Source organism: Ascaphus truei, chromosome 5 (assembly GCF_040206685.1).
Source record: "Ascaphus truei isolate aAscTru1 chromosome 5, aAscTru1.hap1, whole genome shotgun sequence".
Lineage (NCBI taxonomy): Eukaryota > Metazoa > Chordata > Amphibia > Anura > Ascaphidae > Ascaphus > Ascaphus truei.
This window is the reverse complement of record NC_134487.1, coordinates 24,821,130-24,842,222: the sequence shown is the minus strand read 5'-3', so window position 1 is coordinate 24,842,222 and position 21,093 is coordinate 24,821,130. Positions and strand designations below refer to the sequence as shown.

Here is a 21,093-nt window from a genome sequence, read left to right as displayed (position 1 = left end):
CATTTTTTTTTCTTCATTAGTTACATTTTACGAAGTCACTTGTTTAGGATTCTATACAACAATGGGGGAAGGGAAGGGGATGAAAACCCTCGCATCAGCCTATAATTAAGTGAAATAAACAACGGTGCAATAAGGGGAGAGAACAGGATGAATACTAGAAAACAAAGACACCCTCAGGGCAGCACTCGTTGTATATGAAAATGTAGTGATGATAGACTTAAAATTAAAATGCTTTAATTATGTTAGTTAAAATAAGTGTCAAAATCGTTGAAATAAATGAACAACTGACAGTGGTAAAACAACACACAAAACAGACAAAAATACACAATACTTAAACTGACATCTAGGGGGAAAGGTAGAGATCCTACCTATCTGCTAATTAGCAGTGATGAACAATCATTAACTGAATAGTTTGCCCCCTGGTTCAGCAATAACAAGGTTAAAAAGCCTGTAAAATAGATACAGGTGACGGTGGACTGACATGCAAAGATATATGCCAAAAAATGTAATGCAAAATATGCAGTAATAGAGTGAAAGCTCACTGGTGATGGTATAGTGCAGCCATAATCAACTAAAATGTTGAAATAGCTCTGGTCGTGGAGGATCCCTAATTATGGGATAAAACAGCTTTAACTGTAAGTTGGTAAAGTAGGTGATCTAAGTGTTGATAAACAGTGCGCACAAGAGCTCACAAAGTGTGATACTTAGCTCTGGGGCACGGTTCTAGTCCGTATCCAGTTATAGCCCCCTAGTTCAAATGTGCCATTGCCACGCTTATTGAAGCCTCTTAACACGCAGAAAACACAGATAGTTGAATAGTTAAATGACTGTCGATAGCTAAGTGCACAAGAGCTTACAAAGTGTAATATCCAGCTCTGGGGCACGGATCTCGTCCGTATCAAGTTATGGCCCCCTAGTTCAAATGTGCCACTATAGCAAATCCGGTAGCAGGTAGCAGAACCAAAGTGAGCAGCCACATATAGTTAGCAGAGGGAAGGAAGGGGTACATATATTGCAGTAATAGTAATATGCAGCAGTTACATTTGAATATTCAGGGTAGGGTAATAGTAAACACACCGTGCCCCTATCAAAAGTATATACCAAGCCCTCGTCAGAGCTTGCGCAATGTAGTAACGCTGATGTGAGTTAGTTGCCAGCTCAAAATTCAACAGGCAGCGAAACAACATAAAATACAGAGTGTCTATTGCATATAAACATTGTATCCCTTCATGCATACATTGTATGCATATATCGGCACTTAGCAGTGCCTCTCACCCTCTGCCCGGCAAGTACACGTCAATACGTGATGACGTCAGTCCTGTAGCCGCCTCCCACCTGACGCACGTTTCGCTGGGGCGCTTTTTCAAAGGTGGTTTTGAAAAAGCGCCCCAGCGAAACGTGCGTCAGGTGGGAGGCGGCTACAGGACTGACGTCATCACGTATTGACGTGTACTTGCCGGGCAGAGGGTGAGAGGCACTGCTAAGTGCCGATATATGCATACAATGTATGCATGAAGGGATACAATGTTTATATGCAATAGACACTCTGTATTTTATGTTGTTTCGCTGCCTGTTGAATTTTGAGCTGGCAACTAACTCACATCAGCGTTACTACATTGCGCAAGCTCTGACGAGGGCTTGGTATATACTTTTGATAGGGGCACGGGCACGGTGTGTTTACTATTACCCTACCCTGAATATTCAAATGTAACTGCTGCATATTACTATTACTGCAATATATGTACCCCTTCCTTCCCTCTGCTAACTATATGTGGCTGCTCACTTTGGTTCTGCTACCTGCTACCGGATTTGCTATAGTGGCACATTTGAACTAGGGGGCCATAACTTGATACGGACGAGATCCGTGCCCCAGAGCTGGATATTACACTTTGTAAGCTCTTGTGCACTTAGCTATCGACAGTCATTTAACTATTCAACTATCTGTGTTTTCTGCGTGTTAAGAGGCTTCAATAAGCGTGACAATGGCACATTTGAACTAGGGGGCTATAACTGGATACGGACTAGAACCGTGCCCCAGAGCTAAGTATCACACTTTGTGAGCTCTTGTGCGCACTGTTTATCAACACTTAGATCACCTACTTTACCAACTTACAGTTAAAGCTGTTTTATCCCATAATTAGGGATCCTCCACGACCAGAGCTATTTCAACATTTTAGTTGATTATGGCTGCACTATACCATCACCAGTGAGCTTTCACTCTATTACTGCATATTTTGCATTACATTTTTTGGCATATATCTTTGCATGTCAGTCCACCGTCACCTGTATCTATTTTACAGGCTTTTTAACCTTGTTATTGCTGAACCAGGGGGCAAACTATTCAGTTAATGATTGTTCATCACTGCTAATTAGCAGATAGGTAGGATCTCTACCGTTCCCCCTAGATGTCAGTTTAAGTATTGTGTATTTTTGTCTGTTTTGTGTGTTGTTTTACCACTGTCAGTTGTTCATTTATTTCAACGATTTTGACACTTATTTTAACTAACATAATTAAAGCATTTTAATTTTAAGTCTATCATCACTACATTTTCATATACAACGAGTGCTGCCCTGAGGGTGTCTTTGTTTTCTAGTATTCATTAGGATTCTATATACAGTACATACACATAGTATTAAAGCAGCACTACAAGTTGGAAGTTCATGTTTCTTTTTTTTGTTAATAGGATAGAAGCAGGGCGTCTGAACTGCTTTAATTTCCGCTCTGGGGACCACCTGCTTCCCGAGATACCGGCACTCCCTGCAGCTGTATCTCCCTCATGTTTAAATGTACCTCGTCACACATGCCAATAGAAAGCCGCAAGGGATAACATCACAGATTCCTATTGGCCCACAGGACATTTAAAGCCGCCATTATGTTGTTGGTCCCAACAAGCCCCGTTGGATCCTCTACCTGCAGAGATACCGGCACCCCCTACATAGGTATGTATCTCGGGAAGTAGGGGGCGCAGAGCTGAAATGAACGCGGTTCAGATTCGGAGACCCCTTGCGTCAATTCTGTAAATAAAAAAAAGGAACAAAAAAAAAAAAAAAGATACTGCAACTTGCAGTACTGCTTTAACCACGGATTGCATTTGCTATGTGTCGCTAGTATTCTTCAACCAAAAGGGTTAACTTACAGCAATTCTGATTTCAACAAAAGAGTCTTCGGATGAACAGATGTTCAGCTTGAGTTGTAGCTCAGATATGATAGCGAGCAGGTCAGCCTTCTCAGTCTGGAGCCGCCCCACCTGTGTCTTCAGCTGTTTATTTTTTTAAATTGGAACAAACTGATGATTAGTGAAAAATAGCAACATGCGCTACAGTCACAGGCGGTCCTACCTGTTTGTGGACCCTAATTGGCATTATTAAGGGGGACACTGTACTCCGTACCCTTCACAGGTGATGCGGTTAATATAATATTTGTGATCCTTAAAATTATTTTGTTTGATAAATTCAATAAATTTGCACTTTTTTTAGGGTTTTTGGGACGTTGCATCAGATTACTCAGGACTGTCACTGAAAGCAGACACATGGGCACATATTTACTAACCAGTGCTATTCCATAACACACTTTCTGGTACTATATATAGCCCATTCAGGTGAATGAAGAGCCTTCTGGCGTAGCAATGCTTAGTAAATATGGACCTTTGTCTCAGAAAATGAGTGCCAACCCCGCAATGACGTTAAAGGTAACACATAGGATGAATTGGCAATAGAAATAATAAACATATTGTTGTTAATGCGATACACACTTGACTGGGCTCTTCCATTTTCTCTTTTAAATTCTGTTTTTGCTTCCTCAGCAGTTCATTCTCAGAGGTCATGTCTAGTAAGCGCTGTTTAGCGTCTAGAAATTTGGCCTCAAACAGCCCTTGTTCTTCCTTCTGTTTCTCTCTCCAGGCAGACAGCTCTTCCAGACGCTCCTTCATTACCTGGTTGCTTTGCTTCATTGCTTCTGAAAGGGATTTACAACAAACACAAATATAAGGCAAGATTTTGCACAGAAGAAATTGGCAAAAAAGAGCTAAGTTTCAAGCAGCCATTACATTTATTTAAGCTAAAGATATATCCTGCTTACAAGACGGAGCAACAATGGGAAGAAAGTCTTTCCCTCATGCCATCATGGCGATTTGTTTAGCAAATGTTTAACATAGGTTTGAAGCAATGGGTCTCAGTGAGCTAAATCCCATTAATTTCAGCTCTGAGGAACCCCTGCTTCCAGAGATACTTACCTTCTAGGGGGTGCCAGTATCTCTGCTTTTTAGAAAGCCACACCGGATGACGTCACGGCTTCCCATTGGCCCACAGGAGCTTTGAACGGCGGCCATTACGTGACACCTGCTTGCGGAGTGGCAACCGGAAGCCTCTGCGGAAGTATCTCGGGAAGCAGGGGATCCCCGAAACTGAAATGAACGGGGTTCACATTCAGAGACCCCCTGCTTCAATCCTATGTTAAAAAGGTAATCCAAGCGGGTGATATATTTTTATTTTTTAAAGGCATATGTAACAAGGATTACAGTTTGCTTCGTGACCAGGTAATGCTATAAAATCGAGCACAAAAACTATTGTAAACCATTTCTAGAATGTTTGAGAAGTATGCAGTAATAACAGTGAACACTACAGGAAAACATATGAATCTACCGATGCAGCGCTATCAGTCACACTCACCTCATGAGATCTGCAGCGGGCACGTTTTTTATTCATCTGTGTTCGTGGAATCCCAGCGGCCAGACTTAATGGGACATCAGGATTAACACAGCGGGGGTCCCTGCGTCTGAATGGGACTCGCGCTGTGTGAATCTTACTGGGCTTCACCTGTCTGTATATTTTAATAACACAGTATTGAAGCAGGGGGTCTCTGGAGCTGAACCACATTCATTTCATCCCTGGTGACCCCCTGCTTCCCGAGTTACAGGCCCCGGTATGGGGTGCCGGTATCCCCGCAAAGTTTCAATGTCCCGGTCACGTGACGCGGGAGATTTAAACAATGCAAGGAGATTATTTAAGGAGATATTTTTAAAACCAATAGACAGACATCATTTTTGAACATCACAATTCCCTGACCTGTAACAGACTTTTTGTCACCTTTTAATTTGTTGTTTTCCAACATCAGTTGCTTCATTTGTTCCAACATTTCTTCAGAATCTAATTCGACAGGAGTAGCACGAGTGAAATTTGCATGTCCATTTGCCATCTCATTAAGAGGAGGATGGTTCAACAACTGATTTGCCATCACTGCAATTACGTCTATTAAAAAAAAAATACAAAAATAGGATCAGATCTTCAATAGTCATTTTTTAATTATATTGTACCTTGCCAAATACACCGATTGAGACTGCAAAATATCTAGACCACCCTGTATTGTCTTACATAGTTGTTTGTCAGTGCTCCCCTCTGGGGGCTGGGGGAGAGGGCAGGAAGGTAGAACGAGAGTAACCCCTCTACTGGGTTTGCCACATGTTATATTAGGAGGGATTGTGAAATTGGCCCAGAGGAATTTTTTTGTTGTCATTGCGTTTCACAAAATATCTACATGAGATGCTGAGCTCCAAAATAGGATAATAATGGCTGCCAGGGACTGCCATAGAAATCCAATAAATAAAATATCTATAACTTATTTTTAAAGTTTATTGGAAAAAAAAGGAACTATGATCTAGCTTTGATATCCTCCAAAAAGTGTCAGAAATTGAAGCTTTTAGCTTACAAATTATTTCAACAAAAATTGTTTTATTATACACAGACAGCTGTATAATTCTGTTTCTCCATTTATCTGGAAAAAATGCATAATTCATTTATGACATTTAAACTATAATTTTCTTGGACATATTCAAAATTCGAGAATTTTTTGTTAAAACCTGAAAATCTACAAACCTGCCTTTGTTAAATGCATTCATTATGTGAATAACTCCAGGTCTACTGCACAAAACATTTTAATATGGGGATTCAGTTAACCTAAAAATGGTCTTGGTTAGCCCAGTATCTCTGGAAATATACATTATAGGCTTCCATTGTTTGCTTATTTTCGTTTCTACTTAGTTTTATTTTCCTTTTACTGATAAGGAGTACAATTTGCAGAGCAACAAAGCAATTTCCTGCTTCCATCCTCCACTGAGAATATAAAAATATATTGTACTATGCGATAAATATGACCTATTTAATAAAACTGTCTCATTTGCAAACTTTGATCTTTGTTAGCCGTTTCAACAACTACTCAACCCTCTGACTAGTCTTGGCCAAGAAAGCCAAGTCCAAAAGCCACGTTTAAAAGGTTTTGTAGAATTGTACATTATAAACACCACCTTATCGTGACTAGATACAACTGGGTGTTACACATAACTCCTACCTCTCTGTGTCCTCTGTTGCCGAGGCTTCTAATTTATTTCTCTGTAACATTTTCAAGATCTGTCCTTTCCTATGTCACTTTCCAGCTACACTCTAATCAATGCCCGTATTCTTTCCCATCTTTACTACTGCGACCTTCTGATATCTTGACTGCCTGTCTCACACAATCTAATCAACCATCCGCAGCTAGAAGGGTTACCCTCTCACAGACCCATCTCTGTCTCTCCCATCCTGGTTATGGGCCAATAAAGAAGGGTCAAAGAATCTGGTCTTTCTTCCTTCTCGCACCATCACCCAACTGCTGGAACAATTTACCCGGAGTTCCTTAAATCTGCTTCCTGTCAAAGTTCCTTCAAGACTTCAGTTGTGTCCTACTTTAAACAGGTTTGTAACTGTACATTGTAATATTGTCAACTTTATTTTATAAATGCTCATGTAACGTGGCTGGCTTCCTATTAAATTCCTTATCACATGAAACAGTCTTCTCCTCTCCGTCCAAGATCTTCACCCCTCTGCCTCTATATTTCTGCTCCTTCTTCTCACTACATACCTGTCCACTGCCTCAGCTTTTCTCAGTGCTGTCCTACTGTAGTGCCGACAAGTATTCTAAAACAAATCTGGGGCAATCACCAACAAGACCCAGGTACATGCTGGGTACATGCTGCAACAGTTCAGTGACATTTCTGCAGACAGACTAATGGCCCATCGGATTAACAGCGGGGGTCCCTGGCAGTCCCATTCAAACTGAATGGGACAGTCAGGAACCCCTGCTGTGTTAATCCGATGGGCCTTTAGTCTCTGCAGAAATGTCACTGAAATGTTGCAGCAAGTGCCCAGCATGTACCTGGTTCTTGTTGGTGATAGCCCCAGATTTTCCATGGCAAGTTTAAGGCAAGTTTTAGAATACTCGTCGGCGCACCTGTATGTCCCACTCGTCTTTGCTGCTCTTCGTCAAGTACGGCACACCTGTGAGCATGTGACCTGCATACGGAACAAGGGTTAATACTCCGCTCGCAAGTGGTCCCACTTTTCACCTCTGCAAAGGTCCCTTAAATGAGTCATATTCCCCTAAATCCGTCCCCATATATCACCCGTCATGAACAGCTCACAAGTGGGCAGGTGACTTAGATATGTAATCAGGGTTAATACACACAGATACTCTAGCCAACTCACCTTTCTCCTCAGCAAAGGTACCTCCAATGAGTTAATATTAACCGCTTACTCAATTGCAATCATATCTATATGTTGCTGCCACCACCCGGGAAATGCAAATAAAAGATGTAATACTAATATTTGTTAGTAAATCAGTTAGATTGACCGTGTTACGACAGATTAAAAAAACGCTACTAAAATGATGTTTAGATTATGCCTCAATATCTAAACGTACCCATAACTTCCCTTCAAAAATACTTAGACACATATGAGCTACATTAACAGATTCGGGAGCTCATCATGGTAACAACGAGACTAATCACGACCGTCTTAATCTTAAATGAGCGCCAAATGGATATCTGTCCCTTATTACCTCTTAAACATGCAGTGTGTGATGTCAGAACATGCCACTCTGTGACACAATTACAGATTTGTAACTCTTATTATGCAGATGAGATGACATCACATGATATTCGCATTTTTTGGCTGAATACTTTCTTAGCCACACCTCCTGATCCTTGCAGAACCCTCCAGAGAATGCCTTTGAAACTAGCTCTAAAAGGATCATGTTTATAAAGTTGTCAGGAGAGCCATATTTTATTCCCATCTCTGTCAAAACAACTGTCCTTATCCGAGACTATCAGCTCCATACAACCAATCTAGCGCTTTTTTAGTGGCCCATACAGGATAGGCCCCCCCAATTAAGCTCTCTTTGAAGACAAGCACAAACCCAGAAAAAGTCCTGACCTGTTACAAACCCGACATATGGTATTTTAAAACCCAACTTGTTGCACCATCCATTAACCCCTGAAGCACCAGATGGAATAAAATACATAATATCTCATGACACTGTCTCACCTGAAATCTCTTGCATATACCACCCCTTGCCTCTGGAATGCTCTTGCCCTCACTATCTGTTAACGGGGTTGAGACCTTCTGCTGAAGGCTAACCCAGAGACTTTTTCAAATTTCATTTATTTATTTTATAGTTTATTTATATATTTCTCTCTCTTATCTTCTCTGGCGGTGGCATCTTCCGGCTTCTCCTCCTGCATGGTCAAGTCAACATGGTTCGACGACGTCAAATGGTGCCACGTTACCATGACGTCGGGGTGCCACAGGGCGTCCCGTTGTCATGGCAACATAACGCCATTTGACATCGCGGAGCCATGTTGACAGGACCATGCAGGGGGAGATGCCGCCGAATGATGCCAAATATATATGCCGAATATATTTCATATATAAACCCGAAGTCCGGAGATACGTGACCGAAACCTAAAGTCTCCGGGTCAAACCCGAAGGGGTGGCAACGCTGTCTGTTAAATTCAATCTCTCCTTATCTTAAAAAGCCATCTTTACAAAGAAGACCCTTTGCATATACACTTACCTTTTCAAACTAGCAGTATAAAAGACACTCACAGACACACAAATAAGACATTTAGACTGCTCCCTCCCCCACTCCCAGAACTCAGAGCAGGGGTGGGCCGAATGAAGGCACTCTTCATCTAGCTTCCCCCTCTGCCAGCTCTTTGACCAAGCCCTGCACCCCAGGCTAAGGCCGCGTCCATGCTTATCGCGCGCGATGAATCACATGAATGTGAATGGTAACGTCTATAGAACACACACACGTCGGGAAGAGCGAAGCTACAGGGGACAAAATTATTTGTCTTTGTAGCGCAACGGCAGGGTCACGTGAGCGGTTCGCCCAATGACGAACCAGCTCGGTGACATCACTGCCACACTACGACACGCCTCCCCGGCGCGTCTGCCTACAGGACTGAAATATCTCCCGCTGCAGGCGTGCATGACGCCGCGTGATCGCACACACTAACCATGGATGCGGCCTAAGTGGAGCAACTCTGACTGACCTGTCAGTCACCGCTGCAACCGACGACAGCGCTACCTATCCTGCTCTGTACTTGCAAAGCACGATAGGTTGTGCTGTTGCCGCAGTGACTGACAAGTTAGTCCTTGCTGCAACCATAACTAAGTTTAACACTTGGGATTTTTCCATCACAGCACCTTACCCCAGCTCCCCCACAGTTGCTGTCAGAGATTTATAAGCAAAAGGAGAAAAACAGACCCTAGGGAATTCTGGGATTTCAGAGTGACTTCTTGACCAGTATCTATAAAAGGTAGATGCTTGCCCTTTTAATTTAAAGGAGTGGCTCAGTGAGTAAAGACAGACTGACACTGAGATTGCTGCAGGGGAGCCTGGTTCAATTCCCGGTGTCGGCTCCTTGTGACCTTGGGCAAGTCACTTTATCTCCCTGTGCCTCAGGCACCAAAAACTTAGATTGTAAGCTCTACGGGGCAGGGACCTGTGCCTGCAAAATGTCTCTGTAAAGCGCTGCGTACAATTAGCAGCGCTATACAAGAACATGCTATTATTATTATTATTATTAAAAAGGAGGCATCTTTCTTTAACCTTTCAATATTTTGGGAGAAGCTATAGTGCGCGCGACGGGCGACACGACGGGACGGGTAACGTCACCGCTAGCAAAAGTTATATTTCGCTATTCGACGGCGACGCGGGCATACTGGCATTTGATTGGTTCAGGGGCTGTCACATGAGGCCACAGCCCTTGAAAAATCAAATATTGCCAGCTACCAAAATTTGTGACGCTCCGTCGCGCTTACTATAAGCGCACGCGGCAGCGGCAATGCATTTGTTTTTGGGCGGCGTCGCCATCGCGGGCACTATACGCGGCCTAAGTCTTCCATTATGCAGCACTATAGCGTTACTTGTTTGGTCAGTGTGTCCCCTCTGGCAGCAAAATGGTTAAGCATACCAGACGGAGCGACAGCTTGGTCGCGATCGCTGGAAGTCATCTCAATTTGATTTTTCCAGCGACCGCAACCTGACGTCACCATCGCCGTTACTATAAGCGTAGCCTAAGGCCGTGCCTATAGTGCCGTCGATGGCGACAGCTACACGACGGGTGACGTCACCCGTCGCCACCGCCAAAAGTTATGTTTCGCCGGGTGGCGGCGTTGCGAGATTACGGCTATTTGATTTATTCAAGGCCCGTCACGTGACGCGACAGCCCTTGAAAAATCAAATTTTGCCGGCTTCCAGTTTTCACTCCGTCGCTGTCGCGCGCTCTATAAGCGCACGCGGCGGCAATGTATTTGTTTTCGGGCGACGTCGCATCGCCGTCACTATAAGCGCAACCTTAAGCATACCAGGCTGCGAGTGAAATCACAAGCTAGCATATTGAAGGCCAAAAATGTTACCACCTCTTCTCTGTGTTACCAGGAACGAATTGTTAATTCAATGAATATTGTTCGCATTCTTATATATAACCTCTTTTTGTAATGCTTTCTATTCTATTTCCTGCAGATCAGGACAACACAAGAAAGTCATTTTCACTTTCGTTTTCGAGTAAAGGAGACTAGGAAAACAACTCAGTGGTATGTACTTGCTAGTTACTTGTTGGAATAAACGACAGCTTAATGTCTTGGTTTTCTTTCTATGCTGCAGCACTTTAGAAATAAATATGAATATTTTTAGGACTGTTAACCTCTGATGCCATTTTCTTATACTGAAAACAATAATTTGGCCATCTACAAATTCAGGCGTGCCAATAAATGGGCACAATTTTTGGGGGTACGCCACCGTCCTACTGCCCACCTACAGCAAAATACATAAACTCCAGCAAACTTCTGAAAGGTCATCAATAATATATTCCATCCTTCTAGCCATCAACAACCATCTAATATGAAAATTATGGTATTACTCTGACAAATCTCAATGACATTGCACACGCATTCAATGACTACTTTGTGGGGTGTGCTACTTCCCCACTATCAAAAGCACAACATGTGAGAACCCCATATACCTCCACTCCCCCACCCCCCCAACAGCACTTACAATTTTACATTTGTCCCAGTATCTGAAGAGGAGATTACACAGGCGCTCCCAACATTAAAACTAAACAGCCAATTGTGGCCTGACCTACGGCAATCAGAGTTCCTACGACTTGGTGCCCCAGGCATTGTCAAGCCGCTTGCCTCCCTGATCAACTCTATTTGTCCTCAGCCCATATTCGACAGACATGGAAAACGGCTACAGTTGTCCTAGTCTACAAAAGTGGGGTCAAAAACATTGTTTCCAACTACAGACCAATCTCTCTTCTCCCAATACTATCCAAAGTAATGGAAAAATCTGTCCAGTCCCAATTAAGCGATTTCTATACCAAGACAAATTTCCTCTGCCAAATCCAATACGGCTCATGCTCAAACTACTCCACGGTAACTACTCTCTTAGAAGCTGAGGTAATAGTAAACAATATATATAAATTCCTATAAATGTTTTTAGAGAGATAGTGACAGGAGTCACAGTGAGAGTGAGGGTTAGGGACACACAGGTAGTGACAGGAGTCACAGTGAGTTAGGGACACACAGGTAGTGACAGGAGTCACAGTGAGTTAGGGACACACAGATAGTGACAGGAGTCACAGTGACAGGGACACAGATAGTGACAAGAGTCACAGTGAGAGTTGGGGACACAGGTAGTGACAGTGAGTGTTGGGGACACAGGTAGTGACAGGAGTCACAGTGAGTTAGGGACACACAGATAGTGACAGGAGTCACAGTGACAGGGACACAGATAGTGACAAGAGTGACAGGGACACACAGATAGTGACAGGAGTCACAGTGAGAGCGAGGGGTTAGGGACACACAGATAGTGACAGGAGTCACAGTGAGAGTTGGGACACACAGATAGTGACAGGAGTCACAGTGAGAGTTGGGACACACAGATAGTGACAGGAGTCACAGTGAGAGTTGGGGACACAGATAATGAAAGGAGTCACAGTGAGAGTTGGGGACACACAGATAGTGACAGGAGTCACAGTGAGAGTTGGGGACACAGATAGTGACAGGAGTCACAGTGAGAGTTGGGGACACAGATAGTGACAGGAGTCACAGTGAGAGTTGGGTTCACACAGATAGTGACAGGGGTCACAGTGGGAGTTGGGGACACACAGATAGTGACAGGGGTCACAGTGAGAGTTGGGGACACACAGATAGTGACAGGAGTCACAGTGAGAGTTGGGGACACACAGATAGTGACAGGAGTCACAGTGAGAGTTGGGGACACACAGATAGTGACAGGAGTCACAGTGACAGGGACACACAGATAGTGATAGGAGTCACAGTGAGAGCGAGGGGTTAGGGACACACAGGTAGTGACAGGAGTCACAGTGAGTTAGGGACACACAGATAGTGACAGGCGTCACAGTGAGTTAGGGACACAGATAGTGACAGGAGTCACAGTGACAGGGACACACAGATAGTGACAAGGACACACAGATAGTGACAAGAGTGACAGGGACACACAGATAGTGACAAGAGTCACAGTGACAGGGACACACAGATAGTGACAAGAGTCACAGTGACAGGGACACAGGTAGTGACAAGAGTCACAGTGAGAGTTGCGGACACAGGTAGTGACAGTGAGTGTTGGGGACACAGGTAGTGACAGTGAGTGTTGGGGACACAGGTAGTGACAGGAGTCACAGTGAGAGTTGGGGACACACAGATAGTGACAGGAGTCACAGTGAGAGTTGGGGACACACAGATAGTGACAGGAGTCACAGTGACAGGGACACAGATAGTCACAAGAGTGACAGGGACACACAGATAGTGACAGGAGTCACAGTGAGAGCGAGGGGTTAGGGACACACAGGTAGTGACAGGAGTCACAGTGAGTTAGGGACACACAGATAGTGACAGGAGTCACAGTGACAGGGACACACAGATAGTGACAAGAGTGATAGGGACACACAGATAGTGACAAGAGTCACAGTGAGAGTTGGGGACACACAGATAGTGACAGGAGTCACAGTGAGAGTTGGGGACACACAGATAGTGACAGGAGTCACAGTGAGAGTTGGGGACACACAGATAGTGACAGGAGTCACAGTGAAAGTTGGGGACACACAGATAGTGACAGGAGTCACAGTGAAAGTTGGGGACACACAGATAGTGACAGGAGTCACAGTGAAAGTTGGGGACACACAGATAGTGACAGGAGTCACAGTGAGAGTTGGGGACACACAGATAGTGACAGGAGTCACAGTGAGAGTTGGGGACACAGATAGTGACATAAGTTTCCACACTGGCTGCTGCTTCCTGATGTGTCTGATTACCATCCCCGTCTCTCCCAGTTCCCCGCCTGGTCATACCTCGCCTGTCCCGCCGGTGAGGTCCCGGTATCTCCCGGTGTCCCCCTGTCCCGCCGGTGAGGTGCTGATATCGCCCTGTCCTCGCGCAGTGACAGTTAATGCTGCCCCCGCCTCTCCGTGTACTTCCGGAAACAGCGTCTGCAGCCACGCCCACCTCATTCTCACGTGACACATCTGACCCTTGGGAAGTCACAGCGTGAGGGGAAATTCCCAGGCTGCGAACACGTGACAAACGCAATAGGATAACATGATAAACATGAGACTGCTCCTCCTGCTTACTACTGCTCCTTGCTACTGCTGCTCCTGCTATTTACTGCTTCTTGCTGCTGCTGGCTTGGAGCTGGACATGATCTCTTGTGTCAGGAGTTCAGGGTGTATAATATATTGGGAGGTTTCAGGGTTTTAGTGACTAAATACATTACTTTTGTATTAAACAATGTCTTTAATCAGAGATGGGCAACTAGTGGTCATAGCAATGTATTTCATGGGGACCCCATATAATGGCATTTCTCATGGAGAGGTTTACAATATGCCTAATTATGATTATCCTCATGGAATAAATCATGTTGTAACCTTTTGATGCTTACAGTGAATTGCTTTGCCATGTGTTGCAGGACCATTCAGTACTAAAGTGGTCAAGCAAATGCAAAGGGCATTTTATATTACTGACCAGACCTGTCGACTCTCACTGATTTTCTGTGACGGTCCCTGATTTTTGCATCAGCTACCTCCATAGATATTAGTGGAGTCACTAATCTGTGGAGGTTGACATCGCTGAATAAAGATATTTGTATGGGGAGTCCCTTGGAGTGCAGGTGTTCTTTGCTTATACCAACCAGAGATGTCCACTTCTGAGGACTTAGTGATGGGTTACACGATCTGGCCTACACACTTCTGTATGATACTATCTTCCGGGAGTGAGACTTACTCCAAATGATTGATACGAGAATGGATGGTCCCACATTGTGGAATACTCTTGGTGCTGGGTGTAAGGTCCAATTGGTATATTTTTTATATGTAAGGCAAAAAAAGGGAATTAGCTGAAGCATCATTTTTATGTTAGAACATTTCCCCCTCTCATCCATAAGAAGGATTGCATGGCACATATACAGTGCACTTTACACACTTATACCCCCCAGTGCTTCTTCTCTGGAGAGAAGTAAGCAACACTAACGAAGCGAAATAATAGGTTGTGTGGTGAGAGGCTCCTGCTAACCACTACAATGCAGTATGGTTCTTCATGGCACTCAGTGAGAGATTAGAAATGGGAAAGGTGATGAATTCAGCAGCTATAATGCCTAAAAGGCCCCAGTAATTACTTAATATGCAAATGGAGCGATGTATCAAAGCAAATTTGGAACACAATTGATTCAAATTGGAGTCTTTTTGATCTTGCATCAATGTATACAAATCTGCTCTCCCAATTTTCCCCCCATGGGAGTCAGCTTGGGGAGTGTCTATAGAACGAGTTGCATGACGCACAGATTATTATGAGATATATTAAATTCTGCATCTCTGTGCATTACATGTTCATGGTTTTTGCATTTAGAAAATCTTTCACGTCTGAAGTGGCTGAAGCTTCTCTGGAATCCCTACAGCCGTGGCTCTCAAACGTTTTTGAGCAACTGCACCCCTGATGGATTTTTAAAATCTTGGGGAACCTCTGTTGTTCAGACATTACTCATCCCCTTCTCGTTTGCACACATATGCACTCACCCGTTTACAAGCATACTCACCCACTCTTTACTTACATACTCCATATTATCTCACATCATTCTCACCCTTTTACTGACCCACTTCATACTTATCCTCCCTTCTCACACAGCATACTCACTTTCTTAATCATAAACACCACATTCCCCTCCCCCCATCTCTTATTTACACCCAGAGCCACCAACAGAAATGGTTGGACCTAGAAGAAATATATGAAGCCAGGCTCCCCCCCCCCCCCCCCCCCCCCCCTTTGTGAACTGAGGATGGGGGGAAGAAGGTATGGGCTCGGTGGGGGGTAAAAAGAGGTATGGGCTCGGTGGGGGGGTAAATAGAGGTATGGGATTGGTGGGGGGGGGGGGGGGGGGGTAAATAGAGGTATGGGCTCAGTGGGGGGGGCGAGGAGAGTAAAAAGAGGTATGTGCACGGGGAGGCGGTGGTAAAATGAGATAGATATATTGGTGTGGGGGAAGGTATTAGGAGGCGTGGGGGTAAAAAGAGGTATGGCTTTATGGGAGGTGGGTGGGGGTTTAATGAGGTAATGGCCGGAGAGGGGGGGGGGGGGGGTATAGGGAGGTAATGGGCCTGACTGGATATAGGGGTATTGAGCCTGGGAGAGGGGGTGTAGAGAAGTATTGGAGAAGGGGATAGGTATGTAATGGGCCTGGAGGGAGGAAGATAGGGACGTAATGATGCTGGTGGGGTATAGGGAAATAATTGAACTTGGGGGGCGCCAGATGGGCTTACCTGCGGTCTATGGATGGGCCCACAGGAGCCATGCGGACGGGATGAGGGCCATACAGGACCGCAAAGGGGAGGGCTCTACAGACCCGTGGATAGTCCTGCCGGAGGGCCAAATACATTATGGTCGCTGGCAAGGTGGCTGGGCCCCTTGCCTGACTGGGTGTCCAGGACAGTGATCCCAACTATCCCCTCATGTCGGCAGCTCTGCATACACCATAACTTCCCCATCCCACAAAAAGCACTAGCCTCCCCCAGTCTCCCCACACAGATCCATCACACTGCCCTCTCCATACAAAGCCCTCAGCCCTTCCCTATTTCTTCCCATCTTCCCACACATGGTAAACATGTCAGGGTCCCAGCAGGTGCATCCTGTGCTGTCTGAAGATGAAGAGGCTTCACCCCTCTGTGCCGGGCTAATTAGAGAGGAGGATCGCAGCCTCTACATCTCCAGGCAGCGTTGGATGTGCCTTCTTCAGAGTTTTTCCCCATGGCGGCTGCACCCATGGCAGAGGGTTGCAGCACACCAGGGTATATTCTCAATTAAAAGACATTACTTGGCTTATTATTGTGTTTGTGGGGAAGCAGGACGACAACTTCAATTTTTTTAACTGCAAGGTATATATTGTTAAAGAGTATTTGATAGCTGTGCATGGGAACATTACAGGGTTTTACTCTATTGGATTAAAACTAGTTATTACTTGTGATGTAAACCTCTGCCCCCCACCCCCCCCCAAAAATTATGTTTGCTTTTAATCCCTGCCTACACCACCCCATCCCCCTTAGAACACTCATATACGTACATGGTAATAAATCCACAGCAAACAAGCGTTGGAAAATAACGTATTTTTTTTTTTTTAAATAAAAACACGCCACATATTCACTCATTACCTCCTCCCCCAACACACTCACAAACCTGCTCACCAACCCCCCCAACATCTCCGTTCACATCTCCGTTCACAACTGACCAACATCGACCCAACACTATCCTTGACAACTCTCACCAGCCCCCCAACATGCCCTCCCCCCCAACATGCCCGTTCACAACTGACCAACACCCCCCCCCCCCAACACTATCCCTCGACAACCCTCACCAGCCCCCAACATCCCCTTCCCCCACACAAACCTCATCAACCCCCTAAACTCTCCACCCTCTCTGCCACCCCAAATCCCCCTTCCTACCCCCCTAAAAAAAACAGGAAGTTTGTGACTATCTGCAGGTGTTTTCGTGGCCTTGTCTGCCTACCTGCCCTGCTTCCTGTACATTACAGTTAACCTGTAGGGGAAAGGAACAAATCAGTGTGTTACTTACGGTACAATGAGTATGAAAACAACAAGTGCTGAATGTATTCTTATGCTGTATACTGGTGTATTATATAGAGTGTGCACTACCGGGCAGTTAATAACTGCATACATGTTTTCCAAGTGATAAATTAGACATACGCGAATGAGTATAGTGAATAGTGATGTTAAAAAATATATAAAGAATAAAGTGAATGTTATGAACAAAAATGTAGACTAAAATATGTCATTATTAAAGTGAATATTAAGGAAAAACTCAAATCTGGAATATATAATTATTCCATACACTAATTAAATACATAAATAGTGTGAATAAAATGATGATTTATATACCATCAGACACCTAGCCAAGACTAATAAACAAATGAATATAATATCAATCAATGACACAATATGATCTATAAAAATAATGCAAAGTGAAAAAGGTGATTAGATAGGTCCACAGCTATTCACTTCGTAGGATCCACTTCAGGTGCAGCGTTTTCTTTCTTTTTGCTTAATTTCTATTTCCAGCACCTGTTCTTGCTGCTAATCCCAACAAGGTTGCTTAAATCTATAAAGAAGAAAAAAAAGAAAGAAGGAAGAGCGCAAAGAAAACACCATGGTGCATTTATTTAGTTTATTTATACAATGTTTTACCAGGAAGTAATACATTGAGAGTTACCTCTCGTTTTCAAGTATGTCCTTGGCACAGAGTTATGACGACAAATAGATGGTTACAAATACATAGTTAGAATGAGTGAAAAGGGTTGTACAGTACAGTATTATATACAAGACATCGCATGCACAGTTAAAGATAATACATATTATAGGCGTATATAGCAGTTATAGACCAGATTAAAAAGTGAGACAGCTTTAGTTTTGAAAGAACTTAGATTGGTGGCGGCTGTGAGAGTCTCTGGTAGACTGTTCCAGTTTTAAGGCGCACGGTAAGAGAAGGAGGAGCGGCCGGATACTTTGCTGAACCTTGGGACAATGAACAGTCTTTTGGAGTCAGATCTCAGATGATAAGTGCTGTGTGTGGTAGGGGTGAGGAGCTTGTTCAGATAGGCGGGTAGCTTGCCAAGAAAGTATTTGAAGGCAAGACAGTAAAGGTGAACTTTGCGCTTAGACTCAAGTGATGACCAATCTAGTTCTTTGAGCATTTCACATTGATGTGTGTTGTAATTGCATTGGAGGACAAAGCAGAATTTTGAGTTGTAGAGGGTATGTTTGCCGAGGTGAGTTTGTGGTGCTGTGCCATATACTATGTCCCCATAGTCTATAATTGGCATCAGCATCTGCTGTGCAATGTGCTTTCTGACCAGCAGACTTAGGGAGGATTTGTTCCTATATAGTACACCTAGTTGGGCATAGGTTTTGAATGTCAGGGTATCAATGTGCAACCCAAATGTTAAATGGTAGTCAAACCATATGCCAAAATATTTTAAACTAATCACAGGGGCTAGGATGGTATTAGAGTTGGTTCTGATCTGTAGCTCCTTCATTGGAAGCTTTACAAATTTAGCCTTGGTCCCAAATACCATTGTCACAGTCTTGTCAGTGTTTAGAAACAGTTTGTTTTGGGAAATCCAATTTTCAAGTCTCAAAAAGTCAAATTGAAGTACGTGTCCAAGGTCAGAGAGGGTAGGGCTGTGTGCATATAAGTTGTGTCATCCGCATACATGTGTATTGGGACTCCCTTACATGCTGTAGGAAGATCATTAATGAACACTGAGGAGTAGGGGCCCCAGAACAGAGCCTTGCGGGACCCTGCAGGTGATATGCAAGGGGTTGGAGTTAGTGCCCGAGATAGACACATGTTGGGATCTACCTGAGAGGTAGGAATGAAACCAACATGATTTAAAGCATGATTCCCTATTCCAGAGCACTGGACTTTGTTTAGCAAGATAACTTTAAGCTTCAAGCCATACACATATAGGTAATGCCCTTAGAAGAAAAAATGATTTTAAATCGCATATCACCATGATTATCACCATAATTGGTAGCACACTTCTCCCAGAATCTGTTTTTCTCCTTGGTTTCTGATTTATACAGTAATAGCTGTTTTTCTTATTCCTTGTGCTCGTGTACCCTCTCTTAGGGATTACTATGGCCTTAATGGGTTAACTGTGTGGGCCCAGACAGAGTAATGCCCATTCCCCATCACATGGTTCTGGGTGACTAGGCAGAATCTAGCCCGCCTTGCCCAGTGATAGAGATTTTATTGCAGGATATATATAGAGGGGAGAGGCTTCTAGAAGGTTAGGTCCCAGGAGGAGTTGAAGAGTAGGGATCTCACTGTGAATAGTGTACATAGGTTTATACTGTAGATATGTCTGGGATAGGGGTAAGGCTTCCCTTTATTGTTTTCTAGTTGTGGACAGTGCCTTGTTTAAATAGCATTCCCAGGAATGGCTCCATACTACTCTAAAGGCACACAGAGAGAGTGCCTATGTGTAGAGGGGGCACCACAAGCAGCAGCCATGAGACATAGTTGGACCAGCCTCATCAGAGGGTACATAGCTGACTCACACACAGAAGGCCATGTTATAGCATTCAGTACCCGAGATGGGGGTACGGACCACAGACAGAGAGAGTAGTACAAGACCCGACAGGGGTTCAAAGGAGATGGAGCACTATCAATGCTTCAAAGTAGAGGGATCCTTTTGGTAACAGGAGTTAGTCACACCTCAGCACCTTCCTACGGGGCTGAGATAGGGGGCAGCTAAGGAAGATGATACAGACAGCACATACAGAGAATAATGATGATATACTGTAGACGGTGTGATGTGTACCGTGTGGATGAGACTTTATCGATGCTGATTAATAAAGCAGCTGTTTGTATGAATAAAGTTCCTGGCGTCCATCCTTGCATTACCAACGCCCAGCCTGCACGAATCCTGCACCCTGACAAGGTAATCAGCTCTGAGCAAGCCAAGTTCAGAGACATTTGATGTAAACTCCCTAGGAGCCTGGCAGGGAGGGTTACACTCATAAGAAAAAAACTCTTTAGAGCGACAGGTAAGTGTCACTAAGTACAAGAACTGGCTTGTTCCCACCTGTAGAGACTGACTGTCTCACACTTATAACATCTTCAGAGTGATAATCTAATTATATAGACACTAAAGTTGTAAGAAATATTTATTCTGTGTGTAATACAGAATAGGGTCTATGCGAAACATTATTGCTATCACATCTATTGCCAACTTTGTATTCCAGATATTGTCTGCTGAACCTCTGGTAAGAAAAGGAGAAGTCGTGCTACGGGATCCTTCAAGATAAGTAGGAGAGGCCAAGCAGAGACAATGTGGCTTTCAAAGATAATCTTGTGGAGATAAATTCATGGCCCAGTGATTAACCCCTACTGATCTGAATTGATCTGTTAATGGAACAGATAAATAATAATGGCTTCTTATTGGCCCATGTGACCCGGACATTTAAACTGAAGAGAGATACCGGCACTGTCACGGGAGACCAGGTTATTTACACCTTTTTACCAGGATCATTCATTGAGCAAAACAAGGTAGTGAAATAAATTGTAGTTTATTCGGCTTAAATCCGCATACACACAGTGGCACAAAATACAGATGAAAAGAAACACTTACTGGGGTCGAAAACTAGACTTTCCTAGGTGCAGGGCACACTATTGGAAGAGTTTTACCCTGACCGGGGC

At 44.1% G+C, this 21,093-nt stretch overlaps 1 protein-coding gene across 4 annotated transcripts in view; it reads right to left on the bottom strand.

The window, feature by feature from the left end:
* The window catches only part of OPTN (optineurin), a 35,423-nt gene extending 21,587 nt beyond the window's left edge, over window positions 1-13,836 (bottom strand). Inside the window, exons 1-5 of one of the 4 annotated variants that reach the window (XM_075599500.1) lie at window positions 13,686-13,835; window positions 7,187-7,323; window positions 5,086-5,247; window positions 3,753-3,955; window positions 3,138-3,260 (exon numbers count right to left, since the gene is read on the bottom strand). In XM_075599500.1, coding sequence (XP_075455615.1) covers window positions 3,138-3,260; window positions 3,753-3,955; window positions 5,086-5,233 — 474 coding nt within the window. In that variant the 5' untranslated portion in view covers window positions 5,234-5,247; window positions 7,187-7,323; window positions 13,686-13,835. Of the gene's footprint in view, window positions 1-3,137; window positions 3,261-3,752; window positions 3,956-4,668; window positions 4,731-5,085; window positions 5,248-7,186; window positions 7,324-13,685 lie in introns of those variants that run through there. The other 3 variants (XM_075599501.1, XM_075599499.1, XM_075599502.1) reach the window with 3 other exon arrangements.
* Window positions 13,837-21,093: the final 7,257 nt, after the last annotated feature.